Genomic DNA, 17,671 nt, shown 5'->3' with positions numbered 1-17,671 from the left:
TTGTTTATTTTTAAACTTCATGTCAATTATCAGCTGATTCAAAGCAGTTCCAAAGTAGCCCAAAAGACTTACTCGCTTTGTGCAAATTGGCTGCTGCATTTATTCTATGACTGTAATCCTTGTGTAAATTTAATGCTTATGAAGTGTAAAATGCTATTCATGATCTTGTCGTAGTAATGAAAATTTCACTTTCTTCAATATTTTCAAGCATTACCTGAAGTAAATTATATTCTAGTCTTACTTCAGTACCCTATTTTCAGATGAGCACCTGGCTGAGATCAAGGCTGTACCAACCATCCCTGGTGTACCAGGGAGAGCTCTATGGCTAAGCAATCACATTAGAAAGGTGCCAAATAAATCTCTCCTGTTAGCAGAATATTATAAGAAATGGTGCCTTATTTAGGAAGGCAACAGTCCCAACTTTTGTAAGTATTTTGGAGTACATTGGAACTGCTTTGAATCAGCTGATAACTGACATGAAGTTTAAAAATAAACAAGCCAGTGGCCTCTCACATGGAGAGTGAGAGGCCACTCTTAGCTGGGTGATCTCTCTCCCAGTCTAAAAAATGAGTACCATTGCACCATTATTGAAAGTTGTACAGCCCATATATACAAGAATGATGCCAGGCAAAAAGGCTTAAATTATAAGGCTGTAACAGCTTGCTTTGTTTTCCAAAGAATAATACAGCAGCAAAGAAGACCACTTGCCCCATTGTGTCTGTGCCAATTTGTCCCAGTCCCTAGCTCTTTTCACATAGTCCCACAAATCTTTCCCTTCTATTTAACCACTTCCCTTTTTGAAAGATTTTCCAGAAACTACTTCCTCTAACCTTTAAATGTCTTTCTGCATGTCTTGTTGCTCCTGGATTTTATTTTTGCCACTGAAAATAAATGCTACTTGTTTAGTACCTCAATCAAATCTTCCCTAAACCTTATCAGTTTTAAGGAAGCCAATCTGAGTTCCTTTAGTCTCTATGTAACCAGTTAGTTATACCCAAGCCACTTTCATATTTACTCAACTACTGACAGAGGCTGTGAAAGTTATACTAATTATCAATATGCAATAATTATGCAATTAATTGCAAGTAATTTCATGTCAATGATGGGATTTTTTAACAGATTTAGTTACAATACAAATAATATCGAACATTATTGTACTCTACCACTCTGCCAGATGTAATATTTGGCTTTGTACTCTAACCATATGTTGGTTTTATGTCATCTATTTCATAATATAATAAAAATAAAAACATTAAATTTCCACTGTTGTACATAAATTTAATATTCAAAATAGTATATCAATTGTTTTAGATCAAGGGTGCTAAATAGTGAATATGATAGTACTTTACTGCTGCTATGTATGTGCTCATAGTGCACAAACACAAGCCTTTATGGTTTAAAATGGAGGAACATGAAGACGTAGTGCAGGACTTAAGTAGGCTGTAAAAGGATCAGGTCAAAGAAATCATAGAGAACATCTATGCCAGTAACCTACAACTGTTTGACTGCACTCTACTGTTCCATTGCAATTTTTCAGTTTAGAAAATTATTGAATGAGAGCGCAGAGGCTATTTCATTCAAAATCCATCCAAATAGTCTCGCGCTGTAATTTTATCCATCTAAAACTTATCAAAACGCCTACCAAAATTTATTTTTGAATCTACTTGTGCCTCCCTTTCAACTAATACATTCCTATTCACAGCATTCAATTGCAAAGTACTGCAACTACTGGAAATACTAAACAGATTCGGCAGCAACTGTGGCAAGTGAAACAGAGTTAATGTTTTGGGTCAATGACCTTCCATCAAAAGAAATTTCCAATGAAAGTTCATTGACTTGAAATGTTAACTGTTTCCCTCTGCACAGATATTGCTTGATCCACGCTTCTTTCATAACACTTTGCTGTGTTAGAAAATATTAAACATTGACACTTGTTAACTTAAATTTGTGTCCTTTACTTACCCAAACTCCTGCCACAGGAACCAGCTTGGAATCACTGGAAATATTTTCAGTGAATGGGTTGAACCAGCACTGCTGTCGTGTATATTCCAGCGCCTAATTTAAAAGCAATCACAAGACACAGTTTTAGCCGTAACTGATGGCCTAAGACTCTAGAGAGGGAAGAGAAAGGATACACAGTCTTGAGTCCCAGGAGACTGCAGATGCTGGAAATCTGGAGCAACACACACAAAATGCTGGAGGAACTCAGCAGGTCAGGCAGCATCTATGAAGGGAAATGAATAGTTGATGTTTTGGGCTGAGACCCTTCATCGGGATGGGAAAGAAAGAGGGCAGAAGCCAGAATAAAAGGGATGGGGGAGAGGGAGGAGCATGAGCTGGTGGGTGATAGATGAATCCAGGTGGGGGGGGGGGGGGGGGGGGGGAGAGGTAGGTAGATAGGTGGGGGAGGGGTGGAGGAATTGGGAATAAAGTGAGAAGCTGGGAGGTGACAGGTGGAAGAGGCAAAGGGTTGAACAAGTTGGACTCTGACAGGAGGGCAGAGTAGCCCATGGAATAAAGGGAAGGTGGGAAACCAGAGGGAGGAAGTTGTGGGTGAGGGGAAAGAGAAGGGGTAAAGAGGCCAGAGGGATTAGGGAAAACAAAAGGGGTGGGGTGGGGAGAAAAAAATAAATGGAGGGGAGTGGTTACTGGATGTTACTGAAATCAATGTTGATGCTGTCAAGTTGGAGACTACCCAGATGGAATACGAGGTGTTATTCCTCTATTCTGCATTTAGCCTCAACTTGGCAGTAGAGGAGGCCATGGACACACACATCAGTGTTAGAATTGGAACTGGAATTAAAATGGCTGGCCACTGGGAGATCCTGGATGTTCTGGCGGACAGAGCAATCCCCCAATCTGTGTCAGGTCTCACTGACAGAGGTCGCCGCACTGGGAGCACCGGATCCAGTAAATGACCCCGATGGATTCACATGAGAAGCACTGCCTCATCTGGAAGGACTGTTTAGGGGCCCCGAATGGTGGTGTGGGAGGTGGTGTAGGGGCAGGTGTAACACTTAGCATGGTTGCAGGGATAAGAACCAGGAGGGGGATCGGTGGGAGGAGATGCAGGTGAGGGCTGTATTGACAGCAGTGGAGGGAAAACCCCACTTTCTGATAAAAGAAGACATCTCGGATGACGAGCGGAAAGCCTCATCATGAGAACAGATGCCGCGAAGACAGAGGAACTTAGAGAAGGGAATAGCATCCTTACAAGTGACAGGGTAAGAAGAGGTGTAGTCAACATAACTGTGGGGGTCAGTGGGTTTGCAATAGATGTCAGTAGATAATCTGTCTTCAGAGATGGAGACCGAGAGATCAAGAAAGGTGTCGGAGATGGACCTAGTGAATTTAAGGGAGGGGTGGAAGTTGGTGGTGAAGTTGATGAAATTGATGATCTCCATATGGGTGCAGGAAACAGCACTAATGCAGTCATCAATGTAGTGGAGAAAAGAGTCAGGGAGTGTTACTGGTGTAGGCTTGGAACATGGATTATTCTACATAGCCAATGAAAAGGCAGGTATAGCTGGGGCCCATGCAAGTGCTGATGGCTACATCTTTGGTCTGGAGAAAGAGGGAGGAGCTGAAAGAGAAGTTGTTAAGGGTGAGTACCAGTTCTGCCAGACAGAGGCGGGCGGTGGTGGAGGGGAACTGGTTGGGTCTGTTATCAAGAAAGAAGCGGAGAGCCTTGAGGCCTTCCTGATGGTGGATGGAAGTATACAGGGACTAGATGTCCATGGTGAAAATGAGGCGGTCAGGGCCAGGGAACTGAAAGTTGTCGAAGTGGTGGAGAGCATGTGAAGTGTCACAGAGGTAGGTGGGAAGGGACTGCACTTAGGGGGACAAAATGGAGTCAATTTACAAGGATACGAGTTCAGTAGGGCAGGAGCAGGTGGGAACAATGACCCTACTGGGGCAGTTTAGTTTGTGGATCTTGGGTAGGAGGTAGAAACGGGCAGTACGGGATTGGGAAACAATAAGGCTGGAGGTTGTAAAGGGGGAGATCTCCAGAGGAGATCTCCAGTTTAGAGTTGCCATTTTACTGAACTCACAAGCAAGCAAACTTACTAATTTGATACCAGATCCCCACTCTACACCAAGCAGTGTGCAATTCCTACCACACATCAGGTCTCGAGGGGACTGCTCAGTTCAGTTTATCCTTTCTTGACTTTGTTCTGCTGCACCATCAGAAGAATACAAATGGACTCCTGAAAATTATAGTTGGAGCCATTTTTAATCTAACTAGAAAATGGAGGGTCTGGGCTGACCCTGTCTCTCCCCTAATATTTGCTTACTGATTAGATTGTGTGTCCATCCAGCTGCACACAAGGCTGATCTATGGCCAGCCATACTGCAACCTAAAATGAACCTGCAGTTGGACCTTTGGCCACCAGCACAGATACTGCCCAAGATTGGTGCTGGTTGTATGCCACTCATCCTGACCCCAGCCCTCCGCCACACACTTTAGAATGATCGTGAATGAAACCACTTCATATAAGTGTGATCATTCAATGGGCTGTGGATGTTGGTGACAAGCCCCAGCATATATTGACCATTCCCGCTGCCCCTGAACTGAGTGGCATGCAGGGATACTTCACAGGGCAGTTAAGAGGCAAGTCTGGAGCCACCAGCCCGATCAGCTCATGGTAGCATATTTCCTTCCCTGTAAGACATTGAACCAGGTGGGTTTTTAAGACAATCCAGTATCTCACGGTCACTATTCCCAGTGCCAGCTTTTTGCCATTCCAGATACTACGGTGGGGTTTAAACTTATGTCACCAGATCCCACCTTTATTATATTGGTTCAGTAACTTAACCATGGTCCAATATTCTGCAACCAACATCATTTAACAAAAACATACCAATCTGGTCAGTAGCTTGCTGCATGCTACTGATTGCTAGGATTTCCTACATTACAACAGTGAGAATACTTCAGAAGTACCACATTGCCTGTAAAGCAAAGTGTGTGAAATGCACCATATAAATACAAATTTCTTTAATTACACAACTCAACTAAAAACCTCTGCTTGGAATTTAAGTCCATTTTATTAACCAGCTGGCTTTTAGATTTAAGTTTTTTTTTTCTACAAACACACTGAGCATTAAAAATCACAAAATTCAAAACATTCTGCATCAGCAGCTCATTTTCAGTTCTGTATTAACCATATTTTTCCCCAAAGTAGGCACAGAGTAATAAATTTTGTTTTTACATATTGACAATTTATTGATTTTGTTTTTAACGTTGATTTGTTTGTAATTTTGTAATAACATCTCTTATTCCTCCCAGAGGTGAGATATGGTCACTCCTAACAGAGGAGCAAAGTTTACAAGGTTTTTGTAACATTATTAGCTGCTACCAATTAAAACTTAGTTCAGTTTTTTTTGTTGCTGCAAGACTTTGTGGTAGCTAGATACCAAGGAGAGGTGCTGGTATATATGTAAGCATACATTTTTCTTTTGTGACAAGTAGGAGTGCATTTGAATACCTTCCTACTTTTGGCACTCAGTTTCTATTGAGTGTTCATATTTTGGGAAACAGTTTCTCCAACAATCTGTCTAACTTCAGCCATGAAACCACAGTCATTTGCTATACTAATGCATCTCTGAGAAAGAGTGCCCTAAAGCAGTCAATGTTCCGTTGTGAGCCCTCATTCACTGGGAGCCAAGTTGAGGATTCCTCAAGCTGATTGGTCAATGCATTGCAGTTACAATTCCAACAGAGAGAGAAGATATAATCTGTTCATTCTAGGTTGTATCAGAAACCTAGTCCCAATGGATGTACATTATCCCATCACATCACTCTGTCTTTGGAAGGCCATCCATTATTAAAGAGGTCCAGATTTCCAGGAAAATGTAGGCTTGTTCATTGGGTTATAGTAAGTCACCACTTCTGGATGAGGAAACGTGATCCATTCTGACTCTTTTCTTATGTATAAACATGTGAACAAAGTGCCAATAAACTTTAGGTTCACATTTTCAGTTCAAATCATCCTGAATATTTCTAGCTTTTCCAAGTGCCACCTGAAAATTGGACAGGAACACCATTGCTTGCTTGTACCTTCAATGAAGTTCCTTTGAGTGTATGTGTGTGATAGGTGGGAGGTCCAATTGCATCCTACGATACTGATGATCCTACTCAGTTTGTTTTGAAAAGATCAAATGTTGAGTCATTCACACATCTCTTACAAATTGCTATCGCAGCACAGTTAGTGCAAAAAAAATGTACAGAAAACAATTAATTACAAACAAATTAATTGGTGTTTTAAAAATATCAAAGGCACAAACTAATTACCAAACAATTAAACATCAGCTGTACAAAAAGAAAATTTGTTTAACTGTTGTGTGTCTTTCACATATTTATGGCACACTATGTCCAAATGGCAAGAGAGCCTACCGACAGGCATTTTGAAACATAATCCAGAAAAGAGATGAGAGATGTGGCGTCACTGAATCTGTAGCCGTCGTGTTTAAAGAACAGAAGGTAAGTTTTCTTATTCAGCAATCCAAGGAAGCAGCAATGATCGCCATACTCTTAAGCATTTCCTCACCTTTTAGGAATTCAGTCGCAGCCTCTGTTCATTGGAACAGTTTGTTCCATTTACAGAAGTGGCAGAAAAACCTGATGACAGAGCAACAACAGTGAATTTAACATTCTTTAAACACTTCTGACATTCCATACAGAAGACTGAAATGGGTTTCATCACTATTCCCATCTCCAACAAGAAACAGAGCGAATAGAGAAGGTAAAAGACCATTAGGTATTTTTCGTGTGGCTATCTTAAATCACTGTTTCAAATTAGACAAGAGAGATGGCTCTGAAACAAAGGAAGGTGCAGCAACCTACACTTTATAGCTCATTGTCTTAGGCCAATCAGAATGATAATATACAACATCTATGGTCATCCCTCTTTAGCGATGTCAGTACCAACTCATGTTTTTAAAAAGGGAACTGTAAGGACAGAATTGAATAATGCAGACAGCATTGAAATAGGCCAGTCAGCCCAACTAGTCAATCCCATGTTTATCATCCATATGAACATTATTCAAATGTCCTTTATCTAACCACATCCAGATAACCTACTCCCTTATCTCCTTTACATATATATCTAGTCTTCTTGTATACTTGTAAAGAAAAATATATTTGAATGAGGTCACATATTAATGAAGAAAATCTGCAGGGCCATTGGACCAATTGGATTATTCAGTTAGCTGGAAAAGCGTTCATGAATTCCTGCTGGGCTGTAAAAAGTCTGTAAAGCCAGTCATGCTGTCCATCATATCATAATGATTAACCATGATGGCTGTCACACCTCCAAGTATTGTCCCATAACCAGTGTCTGTATACTGCATCGGCATAAAAACCCTCAATGGGTCCAGTATCCTTCACAACCACAACTCCCACACAAACTGGCTTTAGGACAAAATGAAACATTTCATATTTTGTAGGTTTTTTTTGAGTTACAATTGGAAGTGTCTCAAGAAATGAAATGGAAAACAAATTTCAAGGAGCATCATCACATTAGCCATGAGAGAAAAAAAGCATTTGATGTGAATGTGAGATCAATAAGTTTTCAGATGCCATGAAAATTGTTGGTGGCTTTGAGAGCGAGGAAGGTCATCTTAGGCTACAGAATGATATTGATCAGCTGATAAGTTGGACGGAGCAATGGCAGATGAAATTTAGTCCTGATAAGTGCAAGATGATGCATTTTGGGAGGGGGACAAATAAGGGTTAAGACATGCACAATGAGCTGTAGGTCTCTGGGGAGTGTTGAGGAACAGGACCTTGGTGTACAAGTCCAAAGATCCCTGAAGGTGGCAGCACAGGTGGAAAAAGTAGTAAAGGCAGCAAATGGATATTTGCCTTCAATAGCCAGTGCATAGAATACAAGAACAAGGAGATGTTGATATAACTTTATAAAACATTGGTCAGGCCACATTTGGAATACTGCGTGCAGTTCTAGTTGCACACTATATGAAATATGTGATTGCACTATAGAGGGTGCAGTGGAGATTCAGCAGGATGTTGCCTGAGATGGAACATTTCAGTTACAACAAGAGGCTAGATAGGCTGGGTTCGTTTACCTTGGAGCAGAGGAGGTTGAGGCGGAGATGGGGGCATTTGAGGCATACAGAATTATGAGGGGCATAGATAGGGTAGATAGTAAGAAACTTTTCCTCATGGCAGAGGGATCAAAGACCAGAGGGCATAAGCTTAAGTAGAAGAGTAAGAGATTTAGAAAAGAAAATGAGGACCTGATGATATTATCCTGAAGGATGGTTGAAATCTGCAATGTGCTGCCTGAGAAAATGGTGGAGGCAGGTGCAACATTTAAGAAGCATCTGGAGAAGCACTTAAATCTCCAAGACAAGTAGGCAATGGGCCAGGTGCTAGTAAATGGGATTGGTATCAATAGGTTCATGATGGTCACCTTAGATAGGGTGCATCAAAGGGCCTGGTTCTGTGCTGTATAACTCCATGACTCTATCATTTACCATGCCCATTAGTAAACAAGATTTACAGGAGAAATAATGTCAAATACCTTAAGCAAAAATGGTAGAACAGATGAGAACATTACACAGAAGCAAATACTTCAACAAATCACCCCTTCCCTGATAACTGGCAACTGCTAAATCAATTGTGCCCAAGCAATCATGTTATGGCCATTTTATAATCCTTTTTAAGAGCAGTTAGGGATGCGGTATAAATGCTGGCCCTACCAGTGCAGTGTAGATCCTGAAAAATTAATAAAAAGATACACTGCCCTTCCAAATGGATTTACATTACCCATTTGTCAATTTAGATTATACTGTATATAAACTTATTTCCAGTCTGAATCATTTATACTTACAGGATAATCTCACCTAGTGTATTGACTCTGAATGAGACCTAATTGTTCAAGATTACAGCAGCATGCTATTGAAACACTCAGACAAAATACTTCATTTTACAGCTCAAAATATTGTCACGATTCCCTTAAAAAGCCTTCCACTGACTTCAATAACTCCAAGTGACTTATGGCCCAATGCAACATCAATCAAGCAGGGAAAAGTCAATAGACAATAGAGCCCAGCTGGAGATATGGAGCAGTTTATGAATAGTAGACAGACAAAGATATTACCTTATAGCAACAGCTCATTTGGTTCAGTTCATTTATTAATCTGATGGGTGCTCAGGACATGACCTGTTGACTTCAAACCATGAGTCTATACATCTGGTGAGAGAGAAGGAGCAGATACAACATCACATCAAGATTACACACGCAATATGACATTGATGAGAAAGGAAGCGAAAACAAGAAAGGGGCCTTTCAGAACCTGTGTAATTGCAGAATGGCAGGTGACCTGGTAGAATAATCACACAACCAAGTTTGTGGAGAAAAATACTCTTCTGCAGTGGCAAAACATTAATTCACTAAAAAAAATGCATGCATCTTACTACAACAAATTGTTGCACTGCATTAACTGACATTATCATCTTTTGTTGAGAGGCGTTGTACCTTGATACAAGTGACAATAATAAACCAATACATATGAATAATATTTCCACATTACATTGAGTTCACATGGTCTTCGAAGAGAGCAGGGAGTTGGGCCCAGTGCATAAGGGTGGATGCATCTATATTTGCTATTACTGGCAAGATGCAAGAGTCAATAATCAAAGAAGAAATAGCTCATTGTTTAGGACAGCTGAATATAATTAAATCAGTCAACAAGGTTTTATGAAAGGTGAACCATGTTTGACAATTTTGCTCGAATTCTTTGAGGATTTAACAAGGAGAGTTGACAGAGGGGAACCTGTAGATGTAGCATACTTAGATTTCTGAAAGGCGTTTGACAAGGTGCCACATAGGAGGGTGGTGCATATATTAAAAACCCATGGCATCAGAGCAAGTGCGTTAGAATGAATTGAAAACTGCTTGTCTCATAGAAAACAAGAAAGTTGGAATAAATACATTCTTTTCAGACTGGAAGGAAGTAACTAGTGAAGTACTGCAGGGATCAGTTCTTGCCTCACAAATGTTTACCACTTATATTAATGACTTGGAAGAAGGAACAGTATGTAAATTCCAAATTTGCCGATGATACAAAAATAGGTGGAAGGGCATGTTGTGGTAAGGATACTGTAATTCTGCAATAAGGTATAGGTAGATCGAGTGAGTCGACAGAAGACTGGCAAATGGACTTTAATATATGGAAGTGCAAGGTCATGCACTTCTATAAGAGAAATCAAAAGGCAAATTATTATCTAAATGGAGAGAGACTGCAAATCAGTGAAGTACAGAGGGATCCAAGTGTTCTGGTGTAGGAATGACAAAAAGCTCACAGGCAGGTCCAACAAGTAGTTAAGGTGGCAAACAGCATTATGGCCTTCATTGCAAAGGGATTGGAGTTTAAAAATAGGGAGGTTGTGTTGCAATTGTACAGGGTGTTGGTGAGGCCTCATCTGGAATATTGTGTACAGTTTTGGTCCTTTTACCTAAAAAAAATAGCAGTATTGGAGGCAGTACCAAGGAGATTCACCAGGCTAATTGCTGGGATGAGAGAGTTGTATATCAAGAGATACTAAATAGTTTGTGCCTGTATTTCTTGCAGTTTTGAAGAATGAGGGGTGATCTTATTCAAACATACAAGATCCTAAGGGGGCTTGACAGGGCAGATACTGCAATGTTTTCACTGGAATTCTCTGCCCTGATGGGTGATGGAAGTTGGATCATTAGAAGCATTTGAAGTGGAGGTGGATAAATATTTGATAGATCAAGGAATAGAGGGGTATGGAGAAGAGAGACAGAAAAGGAGTTGAGGCCAGCATAGAACAGCCACGATCATATCAAATGGTGGGGCAGGCTCGAAGACCTGATGGCCTACTCGTGCTCCTCTTTTCTTGTGTTCTTTTTCTACATCTGTGTAAAGTGGGAACTGAACTCTGGTGGATTGTCTTTTTTGAGAAGTCTTTTCTTAAGTTCCTTTTCCTGTAAGAACTTCCTCACTGAGCAAACTCACAGTAAACTCTCTTGTCTTATGTATTCTTCCCAAATGCACAAACACACTTCTGGATTGAATTCCATTTGCCTCTTTTGTGCCCACTTAACCATTCTTTCTGCAGCTGACAACTTTCTTCTTCATTGTCACCCACATTGCCAAATATGACACCATAAGCCAGCTTCTTAATCATAGTCCCTGAATTAAAGTCCAAATTATTAATAACTTAGTAGTACTGATGTAGTACTGAGCCCTGCAGATTCCCACTGCACAGGACTCTCCAGTCACTAAAACTCCCATTGGCCATTACCATTTGCTTTCTGCCCCTGAGCCACCTTGTCACATGCCCTTGAGCTTTTATTTTCCTGATCAATTGGCCATGTTCAAACTGCTAGCAAAATGTGGCCCAGCACAGGGTTCTCAACCCTGCTGGACTAACCTGTAGGTTTCATGGATCAAATCTTAATTCCCTGGATTTTATTATGAGAAATCTTTGGCATAATTCATAGGAGCATTAAACAAAATTGTCTCATTGTCATCCCTTTGGACTCTTCCATTTAATAACTACAGAATCATAGGAAAAAGAGGGATATGTAACTTGAGTGTGGTGTCATTGAAGGAGCGAGGTTATGCAATGAAACCCCAAGTAGTATATCCAACCAGGGTTAGCAATCCCAGCCCAGCATGATTAATCTGTGAAAATGCCACCAACCATAGCCAATGCTCCTTTACTACACTGCAACAGCATGAAGACAACTGCAAATGGCCTTCTAGACACAACTCTGAATCTTCTTGGAAACAGTGCGTTGGGAGTCACTAAACATTTTAACAGGTTTAATCAATTAATCTGTGATCACATGAAATAGGAGCTTCCAAGTACACTGGTGATATCAAAGACAATTAATCACTCCTGTAAATCAGAGCTTTTGATGGTGCAATGTTAAAAGTGTTCTCTGGATTCCTTTAAAGCATATACACCTTGGGTACAAGGGCTCTTAATATTCTAAAGAATGATTTTGGAATTCGACCCACTTACCCCTTATGGTAGATACACAGACAGGGCAGGCGTGCAATGGTGTCTCCCTGCTGCAGTTCTTCAAGGCATATTGCACATTCTCCAGTATCCTTACTCAGTACATCCTCTGCAGAGAGTAAAAAGATATAAATGACATAATAATCAACAGCCCATTGTTTGATTAAATGTCTCAATATTATTCTGTACCTGTTCTACCAAAGGCCTAATGTTCTGTTGGAATGGTGGGTACCGAAAGGAAGAATTTGCTAAAACACCATAAGGAGAACATATTCATACACTCGATATCCTGAGTCAAATCCTCAGTATGTAATGAGTTCAAGAAACAAGTACCATTAAAACACACTGCACCCACAAGTTTGACAGCAATTTAATACAAAGAAAACATCATTAGGAACTGAAGCCTCTAAGCTCATAAGTAAACCCAAAGGTTAGTTTGTTGAATACTTCTAGATACATGGAGACTCCTGTTACAAATTACTGTGGTGTATGCTAGCACTTTCCTGGCTCAGGTGGGTTATTGGTACAAGTCTGTGCTTACATGTATGCACAGCTGTTTGTAGCCATTTATGTATGTGTGTATGAGAGAGAAGTGGGCAGAGAGAGAAATAAGGATTCAATTTAGATGTCATGTTTTGCCATATGCACTTTCTGAAATAGGGATTGTACTTGCGAGCAGACACAACTGTGTCATTCTTCCAATGTACTGAATAAAAATAACACTTACTCTGATGCAATCCTGCACAACAGACATGATGTGGCACTACAGAACTCTCTGAACTATTCTCCACTAAAGTGTTGTGAAAAGAGCCACACTGACACTGGCTAAGCAAGTGACAATTATACAAGCAGTTGACAAGGGAATTCAGGAAACAGCCACTATGTCAGTTAACTGGGTTTGGAGCAAAGCTTAAACACTTGCCAAATGAATCTCCTGACAAAGGGCCAGTAGAGGGGGCTGCCTCTCTAGTTTTTATTTGCTCTTGAGCTCTCATCATATTCAGCATGTTTCAGAGCCACAAGGGACACAAACCAAACAAGACCAATGAGCTCGGAGAGCCACCAGTGCTCTGCACTAAATCTATTAGGCGCCCGCAACAGAACGTGACCGCTGAGTCTCTACAAAATTAAGCTGTCAGACTCAGAATCAATCAACACAAGAAAGATAACAGAGAGGTTAAGGGATTTGTGTTAGTAATTTTTCATTGTGAATGAGATACCACCACAAGGCTTGAATTTATATTCAACCTTAATAAATGTGAATAGAAGCAAGGCACTTCATTAGAGCATTATCAAATAAAATATGTCACCTAGTCACATTAAATGATTTTAGAGCAGGTGGTTACAGAGATGAAGTTTTTGTTTCAAAAGGGAAGAGAGATGGTGGGATGGAGAGGTTTTAAAGTCCAGCCTAATGAAGACACAGGCACCAGTGGTGATGAAAATGAGTGCATGAAATCAGAATTCAAGGAATACAGGGATCTAGGTGGGCTGTAGGGGGTTATAGAGATAGCAAGGAGCTAAGCAGTGAGTGACTTGAATGCCAGGGTGAAAATTTAAAATAGGAGGTGGAAATAGGATCCACACTCAACGTTTCAGGAACAGCTTCTTTCCCTCCGCCATCAGATTTCTGAACAGTCCATGAACCCATGAGCACAATCTCATTTTCTTCTTTTGCACTATTTATTTTTGAAACCTACAGTAATTTTTATGTCTTTATGTCTTGCACTGTACTGCCGCTGCAAAGCAACAAATTTCACGGCATATGTCAGTGATAATAAACCTGATTCTGATACCAATGTAGGTTAGCTAGGAGAATGGGACATAGATAAGTCAGGATAGTGAAGTACTAAAACAAAGGGAAAATTTTAAAGAAATTTTCTTGTTAATTGTCCATTGAAGGTGAATGATCAGTATTCAATCAACAAAATCTCAAACCCTTAACATCATGGCAGGGTCTTAAATTTTTTTGTTTCTATGTGGGATACTGTAGCTCTCTGGCCAGTGTCCGGTTTAATAATATAACATCCCAAGCAGGATTCAGCTAGGTTTCATCAGTTTTGCTGGTTAAGCTGATGGGCTGATTCCTCTCTCTCTCTCACTGAACACACATCACCACACCCTCAGTCATAAAGTAATACTAGACCAGAAATCTGGGTATAATCCTGCACTGAAGGATTTTAGATCAAGCATTTACTACTGACAATGGTTGCAAACTTTCCCTCTGGACAATCACCAGCACCAGCTTCCTGACCCAAAGTTGCTGTGCTTTTCATTTTTTCAAAATCCACTTACTTTACGTGGCTTTGAAATTATACAAAGATTCAAGGTTAGATTTTGAGTAAGTTACGTTTTTACCTTGTAGATCAACACTACTGAATCTACACTAAACTTCTCAGTTACAGCTTGTCTCTGTAATAAGTGGAGACTTATCCAGCAGCCCCTTGATAGCCTGTTCCTCCTATTTTATGTGTGAGGGTGCAAGTGTGTGTGTTACGCATGTGAGCTGTGGCCTTATGACAGTATAAAATAAAAATTTGGATTGGTGATGCCCGGTAGCTATTTTCATTTCAGCTTCACAGCATAAGGCTACTGTTGTGAATTGTAACCAGACTCCAGTGAGATCACCAATGGCACCAAGGGCAGAGGGATTGGACCTGGCACCTTTCTCAGCACAGTCCCTCTCCAAGTACTTATACTGATTACATTGTCTGGGCGATCCAACAGTCCCTCCACTGAAAGTAGTAGAATCAGAATCAGATTTATTATCACCGACATATGATGTGACATTTGTTGTTTTGCTGCAAAGATGTTCCCTCCAATCAGTACAGTGCAAAGTAACCTGATGTTGCCAAAGTACTGATTGGGAGAATTGTATTGCTGCAGAGTAAATTGCCCTTTGAGGGGAGGTTCACTAGAATGATACCTGGGTTCAAATGGTTCAATGATGAGGGCTTGTTGCTTAAATTTGGTTTGTATTTCCTCGAGCTTAGAAGATTGAGTGGTGATCTGATTTACCAGTGAAGCATCAGTTCACTCCTCCATTGAGACAAGAAAGCAGACACCATGAGAATGAAGGTGTTGGGTAATTAATGGTGGTCGTAGGTAGTTAGGAGACATGTTGAACTAGGAATATATCTAACCAGAGTGACAACCCCAAGTGGTACACAAAGCCTGCAGAAGCTGAAGCTTCAACACCATTGTAAAGGAGCATCTTACAGCGTCCTCTTACCTAGTGACATGCTTCAGTATAACCTTATGCAATTTCACTGTGTGTAGCATAGAATAGAAAGGGGAACTAGATTGAGAATATCCACTCTGAAAACTTTCCATTTCTGCTTTGTGCTACATAGAACACGGTGGGGAGATTAAGAAAATGTCAAAAACATCCTTCTCTCTTTCAGCTTGCTTCAATGAGCTCTGCAAAAAAAAGAGGAACAACACCCTAACGGAAAAACCCCCAACACTGAAAATAGTCAACTGTGACTTGAAAAGAGGGAAGCCAAGAGATCAGGAGTTAAGTTAAAAATGCTGCGATTAAAATGTGTTGGTATTAAAAAGAGAAAAGACCAGAAGAACATTGTGCCTACTTTTCCTACGGTCGAGACATGAACTTCTCCAGTCATGGATTTTTCCATCCCAACTAACGTTACTCTCTGTACCCCCAGCCATCTATGTGAATCAAATTGATTTTTTGTTGGTGCCATTATCTTGCTTTGTAATAGTTTACCTCATAGTTTATGAGTCTATGGTGGCTGAGCCTTTGTTTATAAATTTTGCCTCTGATGCCTGAATATATCCTTGATATTTGTCACTCAGAATTCCTTTCGCTGTAAATATATCTCCACTCAGGCAACGGTGACCAAGGGAGCACACTGGAGCCCAGAACTACCTTGTGAAGCACACCATCTTCCTTATGACTTGCTCTAACTTGTAATTCAATAATGTTCTCAATAATTAACCATTAAAGAAAACAACTGAATACTCAGAGCAAATTGTTCAGCTAAAAACAGACAAATTCAATGCACAAACCTTCATCTCAGATGTCTTTATCAGAAATAGAAATCAAAACAACACTTCTGCTCAACCACCTGCAATATAATTCAGTACTGGATTGATGGAGTCATAGAGTCTTAGGGCATGGAAATAGGCCCTTTCGGCACACCAAAGTCTGCATTAACCATCTACCCATTCACACTAATCCCATTTTGTTCTCCTCACATTCCCCTCATCTCCCTCCGGATTCTACCATTCACCCACATTTTAGGGGGCAATTTATATTGGCCAATTAACCTACCAAGAAACCGAAGCACCTGGGTGAAACTCACACTGTCACAGGGAGAACATCCACCTTTCAAGTCTCATGGAGGAGGTGACTACAATTATCATACAGCACATTGATTCTGAGAACACGTCCATTAATAGCATAGAGGTTCTCCCTAGCTGGTGTTGAACTATCCATTGCATTTTTAATGCTGGAATTATATGTTGTATTATGGGAATTGCATTAGGAACTTCAAATAAAATCAAAATGGAGAACAAGTTAATGTTATGATATACTGAGAGTAACATGAGATGAATTTGCTTAAAAGAAAATCTAGACCAAGTTGACTTGTGAGAAATAATGCAATGCATTTCTCCAAATTACTAATGAGAATAGCCGGAGTGAACAGGTTATATTGCATATTGATTTTAGAAATTCCATTACGTTAATAATGCGGGTGTGTTGCCTATCTGACTCTGGTCTAACCAATACATCATTGATTTCACAGCGTTGTGTTGCAGCCACTTGAAAAGTCATTTAATTTCCCCTGCCCAATGCAGAGAGGTGAAATCTAAATTGGTAAATTGGTTTATATGTCACATGTATTGAGATACAGTGAAAAAACTTGTATTTCAAACTGGTCATACAGATCAATTCATTACAACAGTGCATTGAGGTAGTTCAAGGTAAAACAACAGAGTGCAGAATAAAGTGTTACAGTTACAGAAAAAGTGCAGTGCAAGTAGACAATGAAGTGCATAATGAGGTAGAATGTGAGGCCAAGGGTCCATCTCATGGTTCTAGGGAACCGCTCAATAGTCTTATAACAGCGGGATAGAAGCTGTCCTTGAGCCTAAGTGATACATGCTTTCAGGCATTTGCATCTTCTACCCGATGGGAAAGGGGAGAAGAGAGAATGTCTGGTGTGGATGGTGTCTTTGATTATGCTGGCTGTCTACTGAGGCAGCGAGCAGTATAGAGTCCATGGAGGGCAGGCAGGTTTTCGTGATGTGCTGAGGCTGTGTCCACAACTCTCCACAGTTTTCTGCAGTCACAGGCAGAGCAGTTGCCATACCAAGCCGTGATGCCTCTGGATAGGATGCTTTCTATGGTACATCGATAAAATTGGTGAGGGTCAAAGGGGGCATGCCAAATTTCTTTGGTCTCCTGAGGAATTAGAGGCACTGGTGAGCTTCCTTGGCCATGGCGTCAGCGTGGTTGGGACCAGGACAGGCGACTGGTGATGTTCAGTCCTGGGAACTTGAACCTCACAACCCTTTTGACCTCAGCACTGTTGATGTAAACAGGAGCATGTGCACCACCCCCCTTCCTGAAGTCAATGACCAGCTCTTTTATTTTGAGGAGCTTGTCGTCTTCTGTCAGAATTGTTT

The 17,671-nt window shown here is 40.6% G+C and overlaps 1 protein-coding gene across 1 annotated transcript in view; it reads right to left on the bottom strand.

Annotated features, from left to right (window-relative positions):
- Nucleotides 1-5,027: 5,027 nt before the first annotated feature.
- Nucleotides 5,028-17,671, bottom strand: part of LOC127570466 (E3 ubiquitin-protein ligase znrf2-like) — a 142,631-nt gene continuing 129,987 nt past the window's right edge. Inside the window, exons 3-5 of the mRNA XM_052016077.1 lie at nt 12,020-12,125; nt 9,123-9,215; nt 5,028-6,619 (exon numbers count right to left, since the gene is read on the bottom strand). Coding sequence (XP_051872037.1) covers nt 9,158-9,215; nt 12,020-12,125 — 164 coding nt within the window. The 3' untranslated portion in view covers nt 5,028-6,619; nt 9,123-9,157. The remainder of the gene's footprint in view (nt 6,620-9,122; nt 9,216-12,019; nt 12,126-17,671) is intronic.

The sequence above is a fragment of the Pristis pectinata genome, chromosome 5 (genome assembly GCF_009764475.1).
Source record: "Pristis pectinata isolate sPriPec2 chromosome 5, sPriPec2.1.pri, whole genome shotgun sequence".
NCBI classification, from domain to species: Eukaryota; Metazoa; Chordata; class Chondrichthyes; order Rhinopristiformes; family Pristidae; genus Pristis; species Pristis pectinata.
The sequence above is the reverse complement of the archived record's forward strand: the minus strand, read 5'-3'. Positions and strand labels throughout refer to the sequence as shown.